The sequence below is a fragment of the Malaclemys terrapin genome, chromosome 9, assembly GCF_027887155.1.
Source record: "Malaclemys terrapin pileata isolate rMalTer1 chromosome 9, rMalTer1.hap1, whole genome shotgun sequence".
Lineage (NCBI taxonomy): Eukaryota > Metazoa > Chordata > Testudines > Emydidae > Malaclemys > Malaclemys terrapin.
Genome location: NC_071513.1, coordinates 72726315 through 72743381, shown reverse-complemented (window position 1 = coordinate 72743381; position 17067 = coordinate 72726315). Strand labels below are relative to the sequence as shown.

The 17067-nt window shown below is 46.4% G+C and overlaps 1 protein-coding gene across 1 annotated transcript in view; it reads left to right on the top strand.

Moving 5' to 3' along the window:
* The first annotated feature begins 3130 nt into the window (after positions 1 to 3130).
* The window catches only part of PID1 (phosphotyrosine interaction domain containing 1), a 167803-nt gene continuing 153866 nt past the window's right edge, over positions 3131 to 17067 (top strand). Inside the window, exon 1 of the mRNA XM_054040698.1 lies at positions 3131 to 3475. Within this exon, the coding sequence (XP_053896673.1) occupies positions 3446 to 3475 (30 nt within the window). The 5' untranslated portion in view covers positions 3131 to 3445. The remainder of the gene's footprint in view (positions 3476 to 17067) is intronic.

Here is a 17067-nt window from a genome sequence, read left to right as displayed (position 1 = left end):
AGAGGCCCCCCCACCGCGTTCTTGGGCGTCTGGGTGAGGAGGCTATGGAACTTGGGGAGGAGGGCTGTTGGTTACACAGGGGCTGTAGCGGTGGTCTCTGCTCCTGCTGCCTTTCCTGCAGTTCAACCATACGCTGGAGCATATCAGTTTGATGCTCTAGCAGCCGGAGCATCAACTGTTGCCTTCTGTCTGCAAGCTGACGCCACCTATCCTCTTCAGCCCGCCAATTGCTCTCTTCAGCCCACGATTCAGCCCACCACCTCTCCTCTTGTTCATATTGTGCTTTTTTGCACTCCGACATTGACTGCCTCCACGCATTCTGCTGTGCTCTGTCAGCGTGGGAGGACATCTGGAGCTCCGAGAACATATCATCCCGAGTCCACCGTTTTCTCCTTCTAATCTTCACTAGCCTCTGTGAAGGAGAAACATTTGCAGCTGGTGGAGGAGAAGGGAGAGGTGGTTAAAAAAGACACATTTTAGAGAACAATGGGTACACTCTTCCACGTTAAATTTTGCTTTTCACATTACACAGCACATGTGCTTTCGTTACAAGGTCGCATTTTTCCTCTTGTATTGAGGGCCTGCCGCTTCGGTGTGAGAGATCACTCACGCAGTGCCAGGCAACAGATTTCAGCTTGCAGGCAGCCATGGTAAGCCACGGTCTTTTGGCTTTTTTAAACTTCTTAACATGTGCTAATGGTTTCAAACAGTAGCGCCCTCATTTCCCATACCAAGCCCCCGTTGGGTTGGCCATTTAAAATGGGTTTGCAATGTAAAAGGAGGGGCTGCGGTTTCCGGGTTAAAATGCAGCACAAACCCAACTACCCCCTCCCCCACACACCTAATTCTCTGGGATGATCACTTCACCCCTCCCCCTACCGCGTGGCTAACAGCGGGGAACATTTCTGTTCAACCGAGCAGGAACGGGCACCTCTGAATGTCCCCTTAATAAAATCACCCCATTTCAACCAGGTGACCGTGAATGATATCACTCTCCTGAGGATAACAGAGAGATAAGGAATGGATGTTGTCTGTAGCCAGCAAACACCGGGACCATACGCTGCCATGCTTTGTTATGCAATGATTCCAGACTACGTGCTACTGGCCTGGCGTGGTAACGTGTCCTACCATGGTGGACAGGATAAGGCAGCCCTCCCCAGAAACCTTTTGCAAAGGCTTTGGGAGTACATGAAGGAGAGCTTTCTGGAGATGTCCCTGGAGGATTTCCGCTCCATCCCCATACATGTTAAGAGACTTTTCCAGTAGCTGTACTGGCCGCGATTGCCAAGGCAAATTAATCATTAATCATTAAACACACTTGCTTTTAAACCATGTGTAATATTTACAAAGGTACACTCACTAGAGGTCCCTTGTGCGCCCTCAGGGTCTGGGAGCACGCCTTGGGTGAGTTTGGGGATTACTGGTTCCAAGTCCAGGGTGATAAACATATCCTGGCTGTTGGGGAAACCGGTTTCTCCGCTTCCTTGCTGTGAGCTATCTTCATTGTCTTCATCATCATCTTCCTTGTACCCCGAACCCGCTTCCCTGTTGCGTGATTCTCCATTGATGGAGTCAAAGCACACGGTTGGGGTAGTGGTGGCTGCACCCCCTAGCATCGCATGCAGCTCCGCGTAGAAGTGGCATGTTTGCGGCTCTGCCCCGTACCTTCCGTTTGCCTCTCTGGCTTTGTGGTAGGTTTGCCGTAGCTCCTTAATTTCCACGCGGCACTGCTGTGTGTCCCTGTTATAGCCTCTGTCCTTCATGGCCTTTGAGACTTTTTCTAATATTTTGCCATTTTGTTTACTGCTACGGAGTTCAGCTAGCACTGATTCGTCTCCCCATATGGCAAGCAGATCCCGTACCTCCCATTCTGTCCATGCTGGAGCTCTTTTGCGATCCTGGGACTCCATCATGGTTACCTGTGCTGATGAGCTCTGCGTGGTCACCTGTGCTCTCCACGCTGGGCAAACAGGAAATGAAATTCAAAAGTTTGTGGGGCTTTTCCTGTCTACCTGGTCAGTGCATCTGAGTTGAGAGCGCTGTCCAGAGCAGTCACAAGGAAGCACTGTGGCATAGCTCCTGGAGGCCAAGAACGTCAAATTCCGTCCACACTACCCCAAATCCGACCTGCAAAGGCCGATTTTAGCGCTAAGCCCCTCGTCGGAGGTTGAGTAAAGAAACCGGTTTAAAGGGCCCTTTAAGTCAAAAAAAAGGGCTTCGTCATGTGGACGTGTCCAGGCTTAATTCGATTTAACGCTGCTAAATTCGACCTAAACTTGTAGTGTAGACCAGGCCTCAGAAAACATGCCACACCACTAGCCAGTAGATGTCTCTGTAACACTCAACTACTGTTCCACATGGAATGGATGAGAAGTTTCAGTAGGTGCTCATGTTACAACTGAACATAATCAATCTACTTTATTTATCTGAAACGTGAGCAAACATTCTGTAAAATGTAATCCTAATTTTAAAGTTATTCTCATTTTTTAATTGTCAAAAGGGTGTCCTGCATCCAAAAGTATAAATGCTGTTTATAGCGTGGATATAAAAATGTGCTGCATGCTAAATATGCCATGCAAGTCAAGAATACTAAATACACATACACTGTATATCTCATGGTGCTGGGAGATGCCTATGATTTGAACCTCTCAGTACTAAGGCTATATATCACATATGTCATAACAGAAACAGGATGGATGCTATACATATATATCTCATGTGTGCCACAGCAGAAGGCAAGATGCATGCTAAACATATCATATATGTCATAACAACATATCCTGCAGAGCAAGCAGCTGCGCTATTGTTGGGACGCTCTGCCTGACACACGGAGCGTGGCTTCGGAGTCTTGCAGACGCTCAGTCATGCCATAATACAAAGATTGGTTTGAAACGGGTGATACGTGTCTCACCCATGCCAAAAATATCATGCATTTGTGCACGGCTGCAGCAGCCCCCCTCCCACGTCTGCAGCAAGCTGAGTCTCCGCGCAGGGCTCGAGTCCGGAGCACTGGAGCGTAGCCCGGCTTGGCGGTGGGGAAGGAGGAAGAGGAGGGTGAGGGGGACTCATCAGAGATGCGCTGGCTGGCGGGGGCGGGGGCGGGGCCGTGGGAGGGACCAGAGGCCGAGGCGCTGCTGCTGTCGCTGCTGCTGCACTGGGGGGCCGCCGGCGGAGCTCAGCGTCCCGCTCGCTGGTGCAATAGGACAGCTCAGCGCGGCTAGCAGAGGAGCAGGCGGAGAACCCGGGGGTGGGGGGGGGCAAGTTACCAGGCTTCCCGCAGCTGGAGTCTGTCCCTGGCTGGGCACTGGCCCGTCCCCCGGCTGCTGAAGGACTGAACGCACCTCGCTGCCACCCCCAAACAGATGTGAGCGAGCCTGGAGAACTGAACCCCAGCTCGCAATCAACAGTGTCCTCCTCTCCGCCGCAGCACCAGAGAGGGTGAAATATGTGGCAGCCGGCAACCGAGAGACTGCAGGTAAGAGAGGCGGGCAGGAGGAGAAACTGAGGCGGGGCTGGCGTTTCTGTAAAGGAACAGGATCATGTGATTGTAGGGTTTGTGTCAAAAATATGCAGGGGGCATTGGTAAGACCTTGTTTTGAATTCGTTCCCCGCCACCCCCATGGCCGTGCCTAAATCACGCTTACAACTTTCATCTGGTCTCTCTGTGTGTAGTTCTGCCCAACAATTTAACATTGCATTCCACTGACAGGATTTACAGGTCCGGGGTTGGGTTTCTTGAATCCAGATGTGGGTGTAGTTTTTGTTTGTTTGTTTGTTTTTGTCTTTTACAAAGAAAGAACAGATGATTTGAAAATCTTTGGGTTTGCATTTATCATGTTATCTCTCTAAATTTATGCTCATCCTGAAAATAGGATTTTAATTTTCTTTCTGGTTATTGCAACTCCTCTCCATTCCTTTCTTTCTTTTTAAGGGGAAAAGTTTATAAAGAATCAAAACTAGTCAGATATTGGGTTAGCCAATTCATTGACTCCTGCATACAAACAGGAAAACGTTTGTTTAATGGGATTTGGATGGCGGGTGCAGGAGAGTATTTGGGGTTGAGCAATACTGAAAATTGGACGGTCTAGTTATTTGCAGGAGTCATCAGTGACACGTATTAAGGTCTCAGGGGGCTCAGGCCCAGGGTTGTCCTTACTGCAGGGTTTTGCTCCATGTTTTTTGCTCTGAAATGTTCTCCAGATGGTCAGCCAGACAGATTGCCAGATGAATTTACACAATCCCACAGACAAACTTTTTGGAATGCCTAAAGCAACATTAAATCTCATAGTAAACTTTGAAGAACTGTTTAAGTGGCAAAATAAAACAACCTTTAAAGCAGTATAAATTTGAAGGCATAGGGCAAAAAGAAAATATACTGAAGGGAGGGGACAGGCAGCATTATTGAGGAATGCAAAAAAATGATTTAACTTGAAGTTCAGAGATCAGTAAGTAAACATATAATCCTCATGAAAAGTGGTAAGTAAAGTTCACCAACTGAATTCATTTTTGCAGTGAGGAGCGACCTGTTTAGAGAGTATCAGTATCTTTGTAATACTGAAGATTCCAACTAGATCACGGATGCTCTAAATTTCAAGGGAGATTATAAATGGGGTGGGAAACATATTTACATATTTGTTGCAAATAATCAAACCTCAAATAAGGAACTCTACTCTGAGATGCTAAGGTGATATTAATAAATGTCTTGAAAGGCCTTATTTGAATACAAATCTGCATTCATACAGCACCTAACTGAGTGCAATGTAAGCTTATTTTAACTTTTCACTTATCTATAAAGGCCTGTGTGTGTGAGAGAGAGAGAGGTATTGATGCAGCATCACTTTGAAGATCGTGTCATGGTAGTAGTCAAAATTCTTTGATGTGCTTTCTTTGTGACTTTGGGCTCTTGCTCTTCTGAATGTGTTTGATTTTTTTTTTATCTATTTAAGTTATTCATGCGCAGCATGTTTTACTTAGGGAAGTGTGTGGGTTCCAAAGCCCATGACACTTGGCAACTGAACTATTCTGGCAAATATTCTGCTTTGTGATATTTCCATATTAGAAATATCAGCTTTCATTCCATGATTATTTGGCTATACAATTGTTGCTTCTAGTGCTTCTTGTTGTATTCTTTGTCATGTTAGTAGTCTTTTCTTAAATCAGTTTATATAAAATTTGTGATATAATGAAGAAAGGGCCTGCCTCATTAAAGACAATGGTTAAATTTTATAAAATCTTATGAAAAATACCATTAATGGGACACTGACAGAGTTGACAGATGCAAAATGTAGTCTACCTTAAACATTATTGTACAGTAACTAGTCTCCTGACTCTAAAACCCCTGTAAGATCCTTAAAATGAAAGATTTAAAACAATTTTACAGCTAGCTTTTCTGGAAGGCAACCTGCCAACAGCAAATCTGAAGGGGTGTGTGTGTGTGTCTGTCTGTGTCTATTCTTCTTTCTTGTGACCAGGCAGGCTAAAGAAATATATAAGAATTTTGCTTTCTTGCCACTTTGGAATTCAGAAGTCTTTATATATTTCAACACTCCTCTCGTGACAAGAGAGCAGGAAGGAAGTGTGGAGGGATGGTAGCATGATGGGAAATAGTGTGCTTGCAAACCAAACCAAAGCTAGTAGATCTAGTTTTACGCCTACCTGTCCCCTTATTCTTAAATATATTTTATTAATAAATTCATATAAATAAATACATATGGAAACTTGAGACTTGCAGAAAATAAAGCTTACTTTGCAGTTTCACTATAGCAACTTCAGTTTCCAAAACAAATATCTAATGAGAAATAGTTGAACATATTAAAATATTTTTATTACTTCTGCAATTGGAATTAAAGACTTGTTTTGATACCAGAGAGCAGAAAATTCAAAGACTTGCTCTGATTTGATATTAAAGCCAAGTATGATCAAGTCTTTAGGAGTTTTAATCTCCACCAGTCAGTAACAGTAATAATCCATGCTTCTTAGCCAGACCAAGGAATGCAATTTCAATGGATAGGAACCTTTGACTTAGTGTGTGCCTGAAATGTGACTTGGGAATGAAATTAATCATGGTGGCATGTTGTTTATTTATTTATTCATTCTCCAGTAATAACTAGATGCCCCATTGTGCAGACCCTTTATAAACACATAGTAAAAGACAATATCTGCCCTGAAGAACTTAGTCTCAGGCCCTGATCCTGCAAAGACTTTTGCATGTGCTGAACTTGACATACTGTAAGTAGTCTCAATGAAGTCAATAGGGCTACTCACACTGCATAAAACTGAGCACAGGCATGGTAGGGGCCTAAATTAAAACCAGGTGTAATGAATGGGCATAACGAATGAAAAGGTGATTACATAGATTGGCTGAGTGCACACTTTGTAGAATTAGAAGGTGTCTAAAATATAAAATAAGATTAATACCATAGCATAAATATATACAACATTATATTTAAAGAATGTTAGGTTGCAGAATCAAGCACTCCAAAGTAGGAAATGCTTGTGAAACTTTAATTCAGCCCCTTTGTGCATGTGTATTAGGATACAGTCTGTATTTTCATTATACCTGGCCATTTTTTCCATAGAACTCCTGTCTCATTCATCACACAGGATGGACCTGTCCTAGGGAGGGCTGAGGGTTATGTAATTCATAGATTCATAGATTATAGGACTGGAAGGGACCTCGAGAGGTCATCGAGTCCAGTCCCCTGCCCGCATGGCAGGACCAAATACTGTCTAGACCATCCCTGATAGACATTTATCTAATCTACTCTTAAATATCTCCAGAGACGGAAATTCCACAACCTCCCTAGGCAATTTGTTCCAGTGTTTAACCACCCTGACAGTTAGGAACTTTTTCCTAATGTCCAACCTAGACCTCCCTTGCTGCAGTTTAAACCCATTGTTTCTGGTTCTATCCTTAGAGGCTAAGGTGAACAAGTTCTCTCCCTCCTCCTTATGACACCCTATTAGATACCTGAAAACTGCTATCATGTCCCCTCTCAGTCTTCTCTTTTCCAAACTAAACAAACCCAGTTCTTTCAGCCTTCCTTCATAGGTCATGTTCTCAAGACCTTTAATCATTCTTGTTGCTCTTCTTTGGACCCTTTCCAATTTCTCCACATCTTTTTTAAAATGCGGCGCCCAGAACTGGACACAATACTCCAGCTGAGGCCTAACCAGAGCAGAGTAGAGTGGAAGAATGACTTCTCGTGTCTTGCTCACAACACACCTGTTAATGCATCCCAGAATCATGTTTGCTTTTTTTGCAACAGCATCACACTGTTGACTCATATTTAGCTTGTGGTCCACTATAACCCCTAGATCCCTTTCTGCCGTACTCCTTCCTAGACAGTCTTTTCCCATTCTGTATGTGTGAAATTGATTTTTCCTTCCTAAGTGGAGCACTTTGCATTTGTCTTTGTTAAACTTCATCCTGTTTACCTCAGCCCATTTCTCCAATTTGTCCAGATCATTTTGAATTATGACCCTGTCCTCCAAAGTAGTTGCAATCCCTCCCAGTTTGGTATCATCCGCAAACTTAATAAGCGTACTTTCTATGCCAATATCTAAGTCGTTGATGAAGATATTGAACAGAGCCGGTCCCAAAACAGACCCCTGCGGAACCCCACTCGTTACGCCTTTCCAGCAGGATTGGGAACCATTAATAACAACTCTCTGAGTACGGTTATCCAGCCAGTTATGCACCCACCTTATAGTAGCCCCATCTAATTTGTATTTGCCTAGTTTATCGATAAGAATATCATGCGAGACCGTATCAAATGCCTTACTAAAGTCTAGGTATACCACATCCACCGCTTCACCCTTATCCACAAGGCTCGTTATCCTATCAAAGAAAGCTATCAGATTGGTTTGACATGATTTGTTCTTCACAAATCCATGCTGGCTGTTCCCTATCACCTTACCACCTTCCAAGTGTTTGCAGATGATTTCCTTAATTACTTGCTCCATTATCTTCCCTGGCACAGAAGTTAAACTAACTGGTCTGTAGTTACCTGGGTTGTTTTTATTTCCCTTTTTATAGATGGGCACTATATTTGCCCTTTTCCAGTCTTCTGGAATCTCTCCTGTCTCCCATGACTTTCCAAAGATAATAGCTAGAGGCTCAGATACCTCCTCTATTAGCTCCTTGAGTATTCTAGGATGCATTTCATCAGGCCCGGGTGACTTGCAGGCATCTAACTTTTCTAAGTGATTTTTAACTTGTTCTTTTTTTATTTTATCCGCTAAACCTACCCCCTTCCCATTAGCATTCACTATGTTAGGCATTCCTTCAGACTTCTCGGTGAAGACCGAAACAAAGAAGTCATTAAGCATCTCTGCCATTTCCAAGTTTCCTGTTACTGTTTCTCCCTCTTCACTAAGCAGTGGGCCTACCCTGTCTTTGGTCTTCCTCTTGCTTCTAATGTATTGATAAAAAGTCTTCTTGTTTCCTTTTATTCCCGTAGCTAGTTTGAGCTCATTTTGTGCCTTTGCCTTTCTAATCTTGCCCCTGCATTCCTGTGTTGTTTGCCTATATTCATCCTTTGTAATCTGTCCTAGTTTCCATTTTTTATATGACTCCTTTTTATTTTTTAGATCGTGCAAGATCTCGTGGTTAAGCCAAGGTGGTCTTTTGCCACATTTTCTATCTTTCCTAACCAGCGGAATAGCTTGCTTTTGGGCCCTTAATAGCGTCCCTTTGAAAAACTGCCAACTCTCCTCAGTTGTTTTTCCCCTCAGTCTTGATTCCCATGGGACCTTACCCATCAGCTCTCTGAGCTTCCCAAAATCTGCCTTCCTGAAATCCATTGTCTCTATTTTGCTGTTCTCCCTTCTACCCTTCCTTAGAATTGCAAACTCTATGATTTCATGATCACTTTCACCCAGGCTGCCTTCTACTTTCACATTCTCAACGAGTTCCTCCCTATTTGTTAAAATCAAGTCTAGAACAGCTTCCCCCCTAGTAGCTTTTTCAACCTTCTGAAATAAAAAGTTGTCTCCAATGCAGTCCAAGAATTTGTTGGATAGTCTGTGCCCGGTTGTGTTATTTTCCCAACATATATCCGGATAGTTGAAGTCCCCCATCACCACCAAATCTTGGGCTTTGGATGATTTTGTTAGTTGCTTGAAAAAAGCCTCATCCACCTCTTCCACCTGGTTAGGTGGCCTGTAGTAGACTCCTAGCATGACATCTCCCTTGTTTTTTGCCCCTTTAAGCCTAACCCAGAGACTCTCAACACTTCCGTCTCCTATGTCCATCTCTACCTCAGTCCAAGTGTGTACATTTTTAATATATAAGGCAACACCTCCTCCCTTTTTCCCCTGTCTATCCTTCCTGAGCAAGCTGTACCCATCCACACCAACATTCCAATCATGTGTATTATCCCACCAAGTTTCAGTGATGCCAACAATGTCATAGTTGTATTTATTTATTAGCACTTCCAGTTCTTCCTGCTTATTCCCCATACTTCTCGCATTTGTATATAGGTATCTAAGATACTGGTTTGATCTTTCCTCCCAGTTTTGTCCTGACTCTCCTTTCTCTCTGCCAATATAGCCCACACTCCCTCTCGTTTCCGACCCATCTCCCCGGTCTCTATGTCCCCCACTTACCTGTGGGCTTTGCTCACCTGTCCATGAAGGAGACTTGTTCGTATGACCCCTGTTTCATTTGTTGCAGAATGTGAAAAGTGTGTAATGAATGAGACTAAGTCCTATTTGGTGCTAAAGTAAAGTCATGTAAAGCAAACTTTTTATAGATGATCACTAATTGGGTATTCCTCATTTTTTCTAGGTGCCCAATCTGAGGCACCTGAAGTCTGATTTGCCAAAGTGCTGAATACTCACAGCTGCAGCTGGGAGCTGTGCTTTGCAAATATAAAATGCTATAGAATGCTAACTATTCTGAATAATCAGGCCCTAGGCTTCACAAATTGGGCATCCTGAATTAGTGGAGACTTTCAACCTTAATCTCTCTATACCTTAATTCCCTGTCTGTCTGTAAAATGTGGATAATACTAGTACTTCACTTAACAGGGCTGTTGTGGAAAGAAATTCATTGATGTTTGTGGAGCAGTCAGCTCCTATAGTGATAAGTGTATAGAAAAGCCCATGAGGAAATTAATAATTCTGTATTCAGAGCAGGGTTTGAGGCCTTGGCTACACTTACCAGGTAGTTCGACGGCTGGAAATCGAAGTTCTGGGTTCGACTTATCGCGTCTAGTCTGGACGCGATAAGTCGAACCCGGAAGTGCTCGCCGTCGACTGCGGTACTCCAGCTCGGCGAGAGGAGTACCGCGGAGTCGACGGGGGAGCCTGCCTGCCGCGTGTGGACCAAGGTAAGTTCGAACTAAGGTACTTCGACTTCAGCTACGTTATTCACGTAGCTGAAGTTGCGTACCTTAGTTCGAATTGGGGGGGGTAGTGTAGACCAAGCCTGAGTAGTGGGTAGTAAATAAGCCATGGGGCCATACATTGAGCAATGAGGATAAATCAAAATATTTAATAGCTACTCATTCAGTGAGCACCGTCCATCCTGCAGAAAAACAGTGTGTAATTATGTAATTAAAGACTGTGCCATAATGTATACATACAATGGGATAGAAATAAGGTCGCATGGGCAATCATAAATCTGTTGTTTCCTAACTTTTGAACTCTTGACTTTGCAATGTAAATAATGTTGTTTTAACATAGTTTTTTTGTTTGTTTTTTGGAGGGCAGAGCTGGGCTACAGGAAGAGCAGGGTTGAGTGGAGCTATGGCTTGGGTCTGGGGTTGGGCTGGGGGTAGAGTGGGGCTGCATGGTGCTCCCTCCCTGCCCCCTGTGTGGGTTGGCCCGGGCCCCACTGCATGGCCCCCCCGAACATTCCTCTGTGCCCCCACCAGAGTTTGGGGACCTCTGCTGTATGTGGACTAGCAGCAGAGCAGGAGATGGAGCACTTTACCAGTGGGTTCATAGGTATTTGCTCACAGCAGAGGAGTGATAAGACATGGATTTCTTGGGTTCCATTTCAGGTTCTGGAAGAGAGTTTTCTCTAGCAATCACAGTAGCGTAGCTAGCGGGGTGCAGGGGAAGCAGCTGCTTCCCCTCAGCACATTTCCCAAAAGCGGCGCCTGCCAGGCTGGCGCTGGGGGCAGCACGGCCGGAGGAGCCATGGCGGGGGGCAGCAGGAGCGGCCGGAGGAGTGAGGGGGCCGGCTCCTCGGCCGTCGCCCCTCACGCGGCCCCAACATCACCGCAGGCGCAGCCACCTCCTGCGGTGGCTCAGGGCTCGGTGGCCAAGCGCTCTCCGCCCTGAGCTGGAGCTGGGATACGCCCGCAGCGTGGGGCCGGGATCGGCTGGGGACAGGCAGTGGCGCAGGACAGAAGATGAGCGGCAGGGGTCCGGTGCCTTGCACTGGGGGGTCCCCTCTGGGCGAGGGGCTCCCCAGGGCCGGGCCCGCAGGGCAGGGGTGCAGGCCGCGCTGTCTGGATGGGGGGCCCTGGCGCGGTGCAGGAGCCTGGAGCGGGGGGGACAGGACCCCGCGGGTGGGGCCGGGCGGCGCAGCCTGGCGAGGGACACCTGCACAGTGGGCTGGGCAGGAGAGACTCTCCCGGGACCGCGGGGGGACGGGGGTATCCACACCCCTGGGAAGCCTGCAGGAGTCCTGAGACGGGCCCCGGGGTTAATTTGGGGGGGAAACGGGAGGAGCCGAGGGAGGGCGCCTTTTTTATGTTTGCTCCCCCTACACTTAGACCCTGGCTATGCCACTGTCACAGACCCTTCTGCTTCTGTTCCTTCCAAGCCTGATTCCTTCTGCCCTTCTAGCATGTCCCTGTTCTAGTCCTATCTCTTCACCCCAACATCCCAGCTCCATATTCCAGTCCTAGCCTGCTCATTTAGTCAGGCTCTAAAGCTGCCCTCCCAGGCTCCTTATCTTAGTCCCAGTCTCCTCCTATCCTGGCTCCCCATTCCAGGTGCCTCATCCTAGGCTCTTTGCCCAACCAGTCTGCCTACATCCTTCCTCCCAGCCCTTGGTGACTCATCTGATCTCAGTCTCCTCCCTTCTCCGCTACCATTTTCAGTCTTCGCCACCCAGATGCTTTGTCCCAGTCTCCTTACCCTGGGATCTTCATCTGATCTCAGACTCAACCCTCTTCCCCCCCGCCCCGTTTCCTTGTCACAATCTCCTGTTCGCACAGACTCCATATCCAGTCTTACCGTCTCTCTCCACTACTTGTTTCCAATCCTAGTGTTCCCCCACCTTCAACTTCTTTTCCAATATCGTTTTCTCACTTCTGCCCCGGGATCCATGTCCCAGTCTTCTCCCTTTATCACCCCAGAGGTCCAGTTCTCTTCCCCCCCGCTTTTTAATTAGACAGAGCCCTCCTCCACGTTGCCTGGGGGCCAGTGGTGCAGAAATTGAGAGCACAGGAGCGAGAGTCTCCCTGTTCTCAGTTCCTGCTCCTGCTGCTGCAGAGGGGCGCAGCAGCTAAGAGCAGCAGTTGCGGGGAACATGCTTCTCACAGCCCCTGCAGCTCTGGGCTGGATCATGCTCAGTCACCCTGTGGGGGTGGTGCATACCCAGTCCAGCCAGCACATGGGAGATGAGAGGGGATTGAATCTTTGAAAATTTAGCTGCTAATCTCTAACAAGTCTCTACAGAGCATGTGCAAACTGAGATTTTTTCAAAGGCTTATAACATGGCCAATTTTGAGTGGATTTTTATTGGGACGGCAAAAGACACATCCCTGACACAAAGGGATGCCAGCCCTGCCTATAATATAGTAATCCTTGCTAGCCACCTGCCTAGCCATTGTCAACTGACAATTTGCAGTGAGGGAGCAGAGATGACGTGAATCTCAGTTTTGTTTATGTTAAATTGATAGCAAGACATCCATGACGAGATGTCGGAGGCAGACCGAGATCAGGGATTTGATGGCAGGAGACAGGTCAGGACTGGAGAGGCAGTTTGTGAATCATCAGCATGACTATGGTAGTTGCATCTGTGTGAGTGGATGAGATCACCTAGACAAGGGGACTACCTGGAGATGATGTCTGGGCTAAGGGGGGAGCCCTATGAGACCCTAACTGAGAATGGGAGTTAAGAGGACGAGCTGGTGAAAATTAAGTGTTCAGAAAGGTAGGAGTACCATGAGAGGTCAGAGTCATGAACACCAAGCAAGAACAAAATTGTAAAAAGGAAGAAGTGATTGGTGCTGTTCAGAGTATCTAAAGGGAAGTCATAGAGATCTGAAGAGGAGATTATTGGAGAACTCAATGAGAATGGTTTCAGTGGAATGGAGGACAGAAGCTTATGGGACGGGAGCAAGGATGGAGTGGGTGGAGAGAAACTGAAGAAAGTAATTGTAGGTGGTGCAATCAGTTAAGTTAATGAAGAAAGGGTGGTAACTGGAGAGGGAATTGGGATAAAACTTTTTTGGAAGGATGGAGAGACCATGCATGTTTGCATTGTGAGGGGTAGGAAACAGTGAGAGTGAGAAGCTAAAGAGAGGGGAGGCAGTTAGAGGAAGGGGGAGGAGTACAAGGAAGTGTTGAAGGGTGTAGGCAGAAAAGAGAGGGAGCATGAGATCATTTCAGATCTTCTAATTCTTTTCTCTGAAAAGATTGGCAATAGCCTGCCTGCACAAGGAGGGCTCAACGGCAGGGGAGGGTATAAGGAGAGTCAAAGCTGGTGAATAGGCTTCTGAGTTTGTGGGAAAGGGAATCACTGAGGGTGGAGAATTAGTATTGCTTGTCTAGGAATATGACAGAGTTGAAGGAGGAGAGAGCAAATGTGTAGTGGAGGAACTCTGTGTGGTCTTGTGCAGAGATGCCTAGCAGTACAGGAATATGATCAGGGGGATGTGGATGCAGAGGGAGATATGTGTTTGACTGGGAGGTGTTTGTTGTGGGAGAGTGGGCAAAGGAGTGTAAGGTGGGGGGCAGAGTGAATCAACATCTGAGTCAACATAAAAGTTAGCAGGAAGGAATGCATTGGAAAGCCATGGAGAATGATGGACTGGAGGCCATGGACAAGGGGTTGGGTGTGGGGTGGATGGGCAATGTTGAAGAAAACAAGATGGTGGTCAGACGAAAGTAAATCACCTACTGAGGGATGAGAAATTGAACTATATTTAGTGAAGACAAGCTCAAGTGAAGGAGCCATTTTGGTGTGTGGGAAAATTGATCCAGTGTTGAAAGAGACCAGGAGGAGAGGGTGAAGAGCCAGCATGCTAAGGAGTCATATGGGATGTCAGCACAGAAGTTGAAGTCACCAACAATGAGGCCGGAAGATTGTAAAGAGAGTAAGTCCCTGCTACAAAGAGTTTACAATCTGAATAAATACAAGGGAAATCCAAAGAACAGTCAGTCAGACCAGAGGTGGGGACGGAGTCATGCTTTCAAAGTGTTAGTTACAGTGGTAGTTAGTCGAGGAGATGAAAGACAGAGATATCAAGAGGATACAAGAGCTTGGGTCTAGGGAGAGGAGGAATAGCTGCAGCTTGCCTGGGGCTCCTCTGGGCAGGTGTGTGTGTGTGTGGGGGGCTCGGCCTTAGGCCGGTCCGGAGCTCCTCTGGCTGCGGGGGGAGGCGGGGAGGCCGGGCTCCCTTGGGCAGGGGTGCGTGTGTCTCGGGGCTTTGGCCAGCCCAGGGCTCCTTCAAGCAAGGGGGGGCCCCACTTGTGACTTCTCCAGATGGGGGCTTGTCCCTCCAGCCGCAGGACGGCAGGGGGTCTGAGGGCTCCGGCTGCTGGGAGGGGCCGTGGGCAGAAGGGGTGGAGTTGGGGGCTACCCTCCCCAAAGGGGGGCTCCACCTGCTGCCCACGCACCCGCCTCCTCTCACCCCCATGCCTGCCACTCGCCTCCTCTCACCCCTCTCACCTGCCACTTGTCTCCTCACTCCCCTGCCATGGACACCCCCGGCCCTCTGCGAGAACCCCTGCTTGCTGGGGGCTCACTGCTCACCTTCTCGCTCCGCCACTCGCAGCAAGGGCCCACCACTTGCTTCACTGCTTGCCTCCTCATCCCCGCTCACCTGCTGCTCGGCTCCCCCAGCTCGCAACCAGACCCCCTCCACCACGCCCACCTGCTCACCCTGCTGCAGACTCACTGCTCGCCTCCTTAACTCCCCTGCCACTTGCCTCACTACTCGCCTCCTCACTCCCCTGCTTGCAGCCTGCCCGCCTGCTGCAAGCTCGCCGCTCACCTCCTTACTCCTCCACCAGGCTCCTGCCTGCCTCACTGGTCACCTCCTCCCTTGCTCTTTAAGAGTTGGGTGTCCTACCTGTGTCTACAGAGAGGCAGCACATGCAGGAACAACAGGGAGGAAGGGGAGGGGCTCCCCCCCAGGAAACTGCCGTGGCTGCAGGGAAACCCCCTGGTGGCTGCATTTAGGAAATGGTGCCCTAGGTATATGTGCATTAGTTCACAATTGCTACTAGTAAAGTATAGTCTGTACAGAGGTACACCAAAAAATAAGTAAAATTGCTGAGAAAATATTTGTATCTTCCAGTTTGAACTTTTTAAACAGAATGAGTCTCTTAGTATCTGGGTGTTCTATCAGGATTAGAATGATTGTCTCTTTGCGTGTGGCATATATTTGGTATCCACCGTACACTACATACAAAGCTATGCATTTCAGTTATGTGGTAGCTCATATAAAAGTTACAATTTATTCTAACATGATCAACCCTCCCACATTCCATTGATTTTTCTCTTGAAATTTAGGTGTGATTGTTGCTTATGCAATAATTACACTCAACACCAATAATAACGTCATTAATAGAGCTCACATATTGCATAAGGGCGTCAGAGATAGAGTAAGGCAATGAAAATGTCTGCGGTAAATTCAGATTGCAGAAAATGTAACTAATTCATTTGGTAACCTTCATACCTCTGGAACAGATGGTTGTGAGTGCAGTTCCAACAGATGTTGAGTTTGTACCTAGCACTGTCATGACAGCCTAGTGTTGAAAGGTTGATGTGCTGTTGAAAGGTGTAATTTTTGTAATAATGTGGCATAAATTTCTGTTTCTGCTTAATGAGCCGTGGCCAATGCTTTCTTTGTCACTCAACTCTATGCTCCACTTCTCTCAGAATGAGGCCTGTCTTATTGCCCTCCTGTTTAATGAAGAATCATTCATTGTCTGATGTATTTTCAGTTGCTGGAATTTTTTTTCCCGAATTCAGTGGATTTAACAAAAATTAGGATAGCGATGCTTAAATATCCAAGTTTTTGGAATTGCCTTGAAAATATGATATAGGAAGATCATGTTTTGACTGTGCCTTATTCCTTCACCTGTAGGAATATCTTCACTTTTACCCTGTTTTTATCTGTGACAGTTCTTGTAATTGCATAGGACAGTGCACTGTTTGCACATTGTGGACACAAACTCATGTAATGTTGTATGACTTTTCAAAGCCACTTGTGCAGAGAAATGCACTGATGCTTAAGTGATTATGATTACCCACACTGCTGGTCATACAGACATATTATTAATCATGCTTATGTAAAAATGATCTTAGACTCTGTCTCTTTTAAAACACCCTTCATCCCTAGTCTTTGATTGTCCCTCTGATTTGCTTTAATTTTCTATCAAGAAAATGTCAAGGGAAGCATGGAATATGAACATACCTTGTCTTTTCTCTTGGAATGCTTATCAAGGGGTGTTCAATGTACTTGTTTAAAATTTGCTCTTCCCTTATGCATACAGCAACACCTTAATCCTCTGGCTTGCTGTATTTTCTCATGTATTCTCTTTGCAGTGGTACTTGCTGTAGAATTTACTGATAGTTGTAAACAGAAGGCTCATGAGATTGGCCCATAGTCTGTAGCTGTAATACCACTTCAAGCAATGCATGGAGTTCTCCGAAACCTTTCATTCTAAATTATTTCTAAACATACCTCCTGCTCCTGGCATAGAATGTGAGGATCAGAAACCTATTGTGGCTGTAATTTCTGGGGCAGCTATTTTTGTTGTTCATCATGCAGAGTTCTGAAGTGTTTTTGAAAACAATCAAGGGTCTAGTACGGTTCCATTTGCCTGCCTTTGAGAAGAATGGTGTTTGTTATAAAACCTAAATTCTTCTGG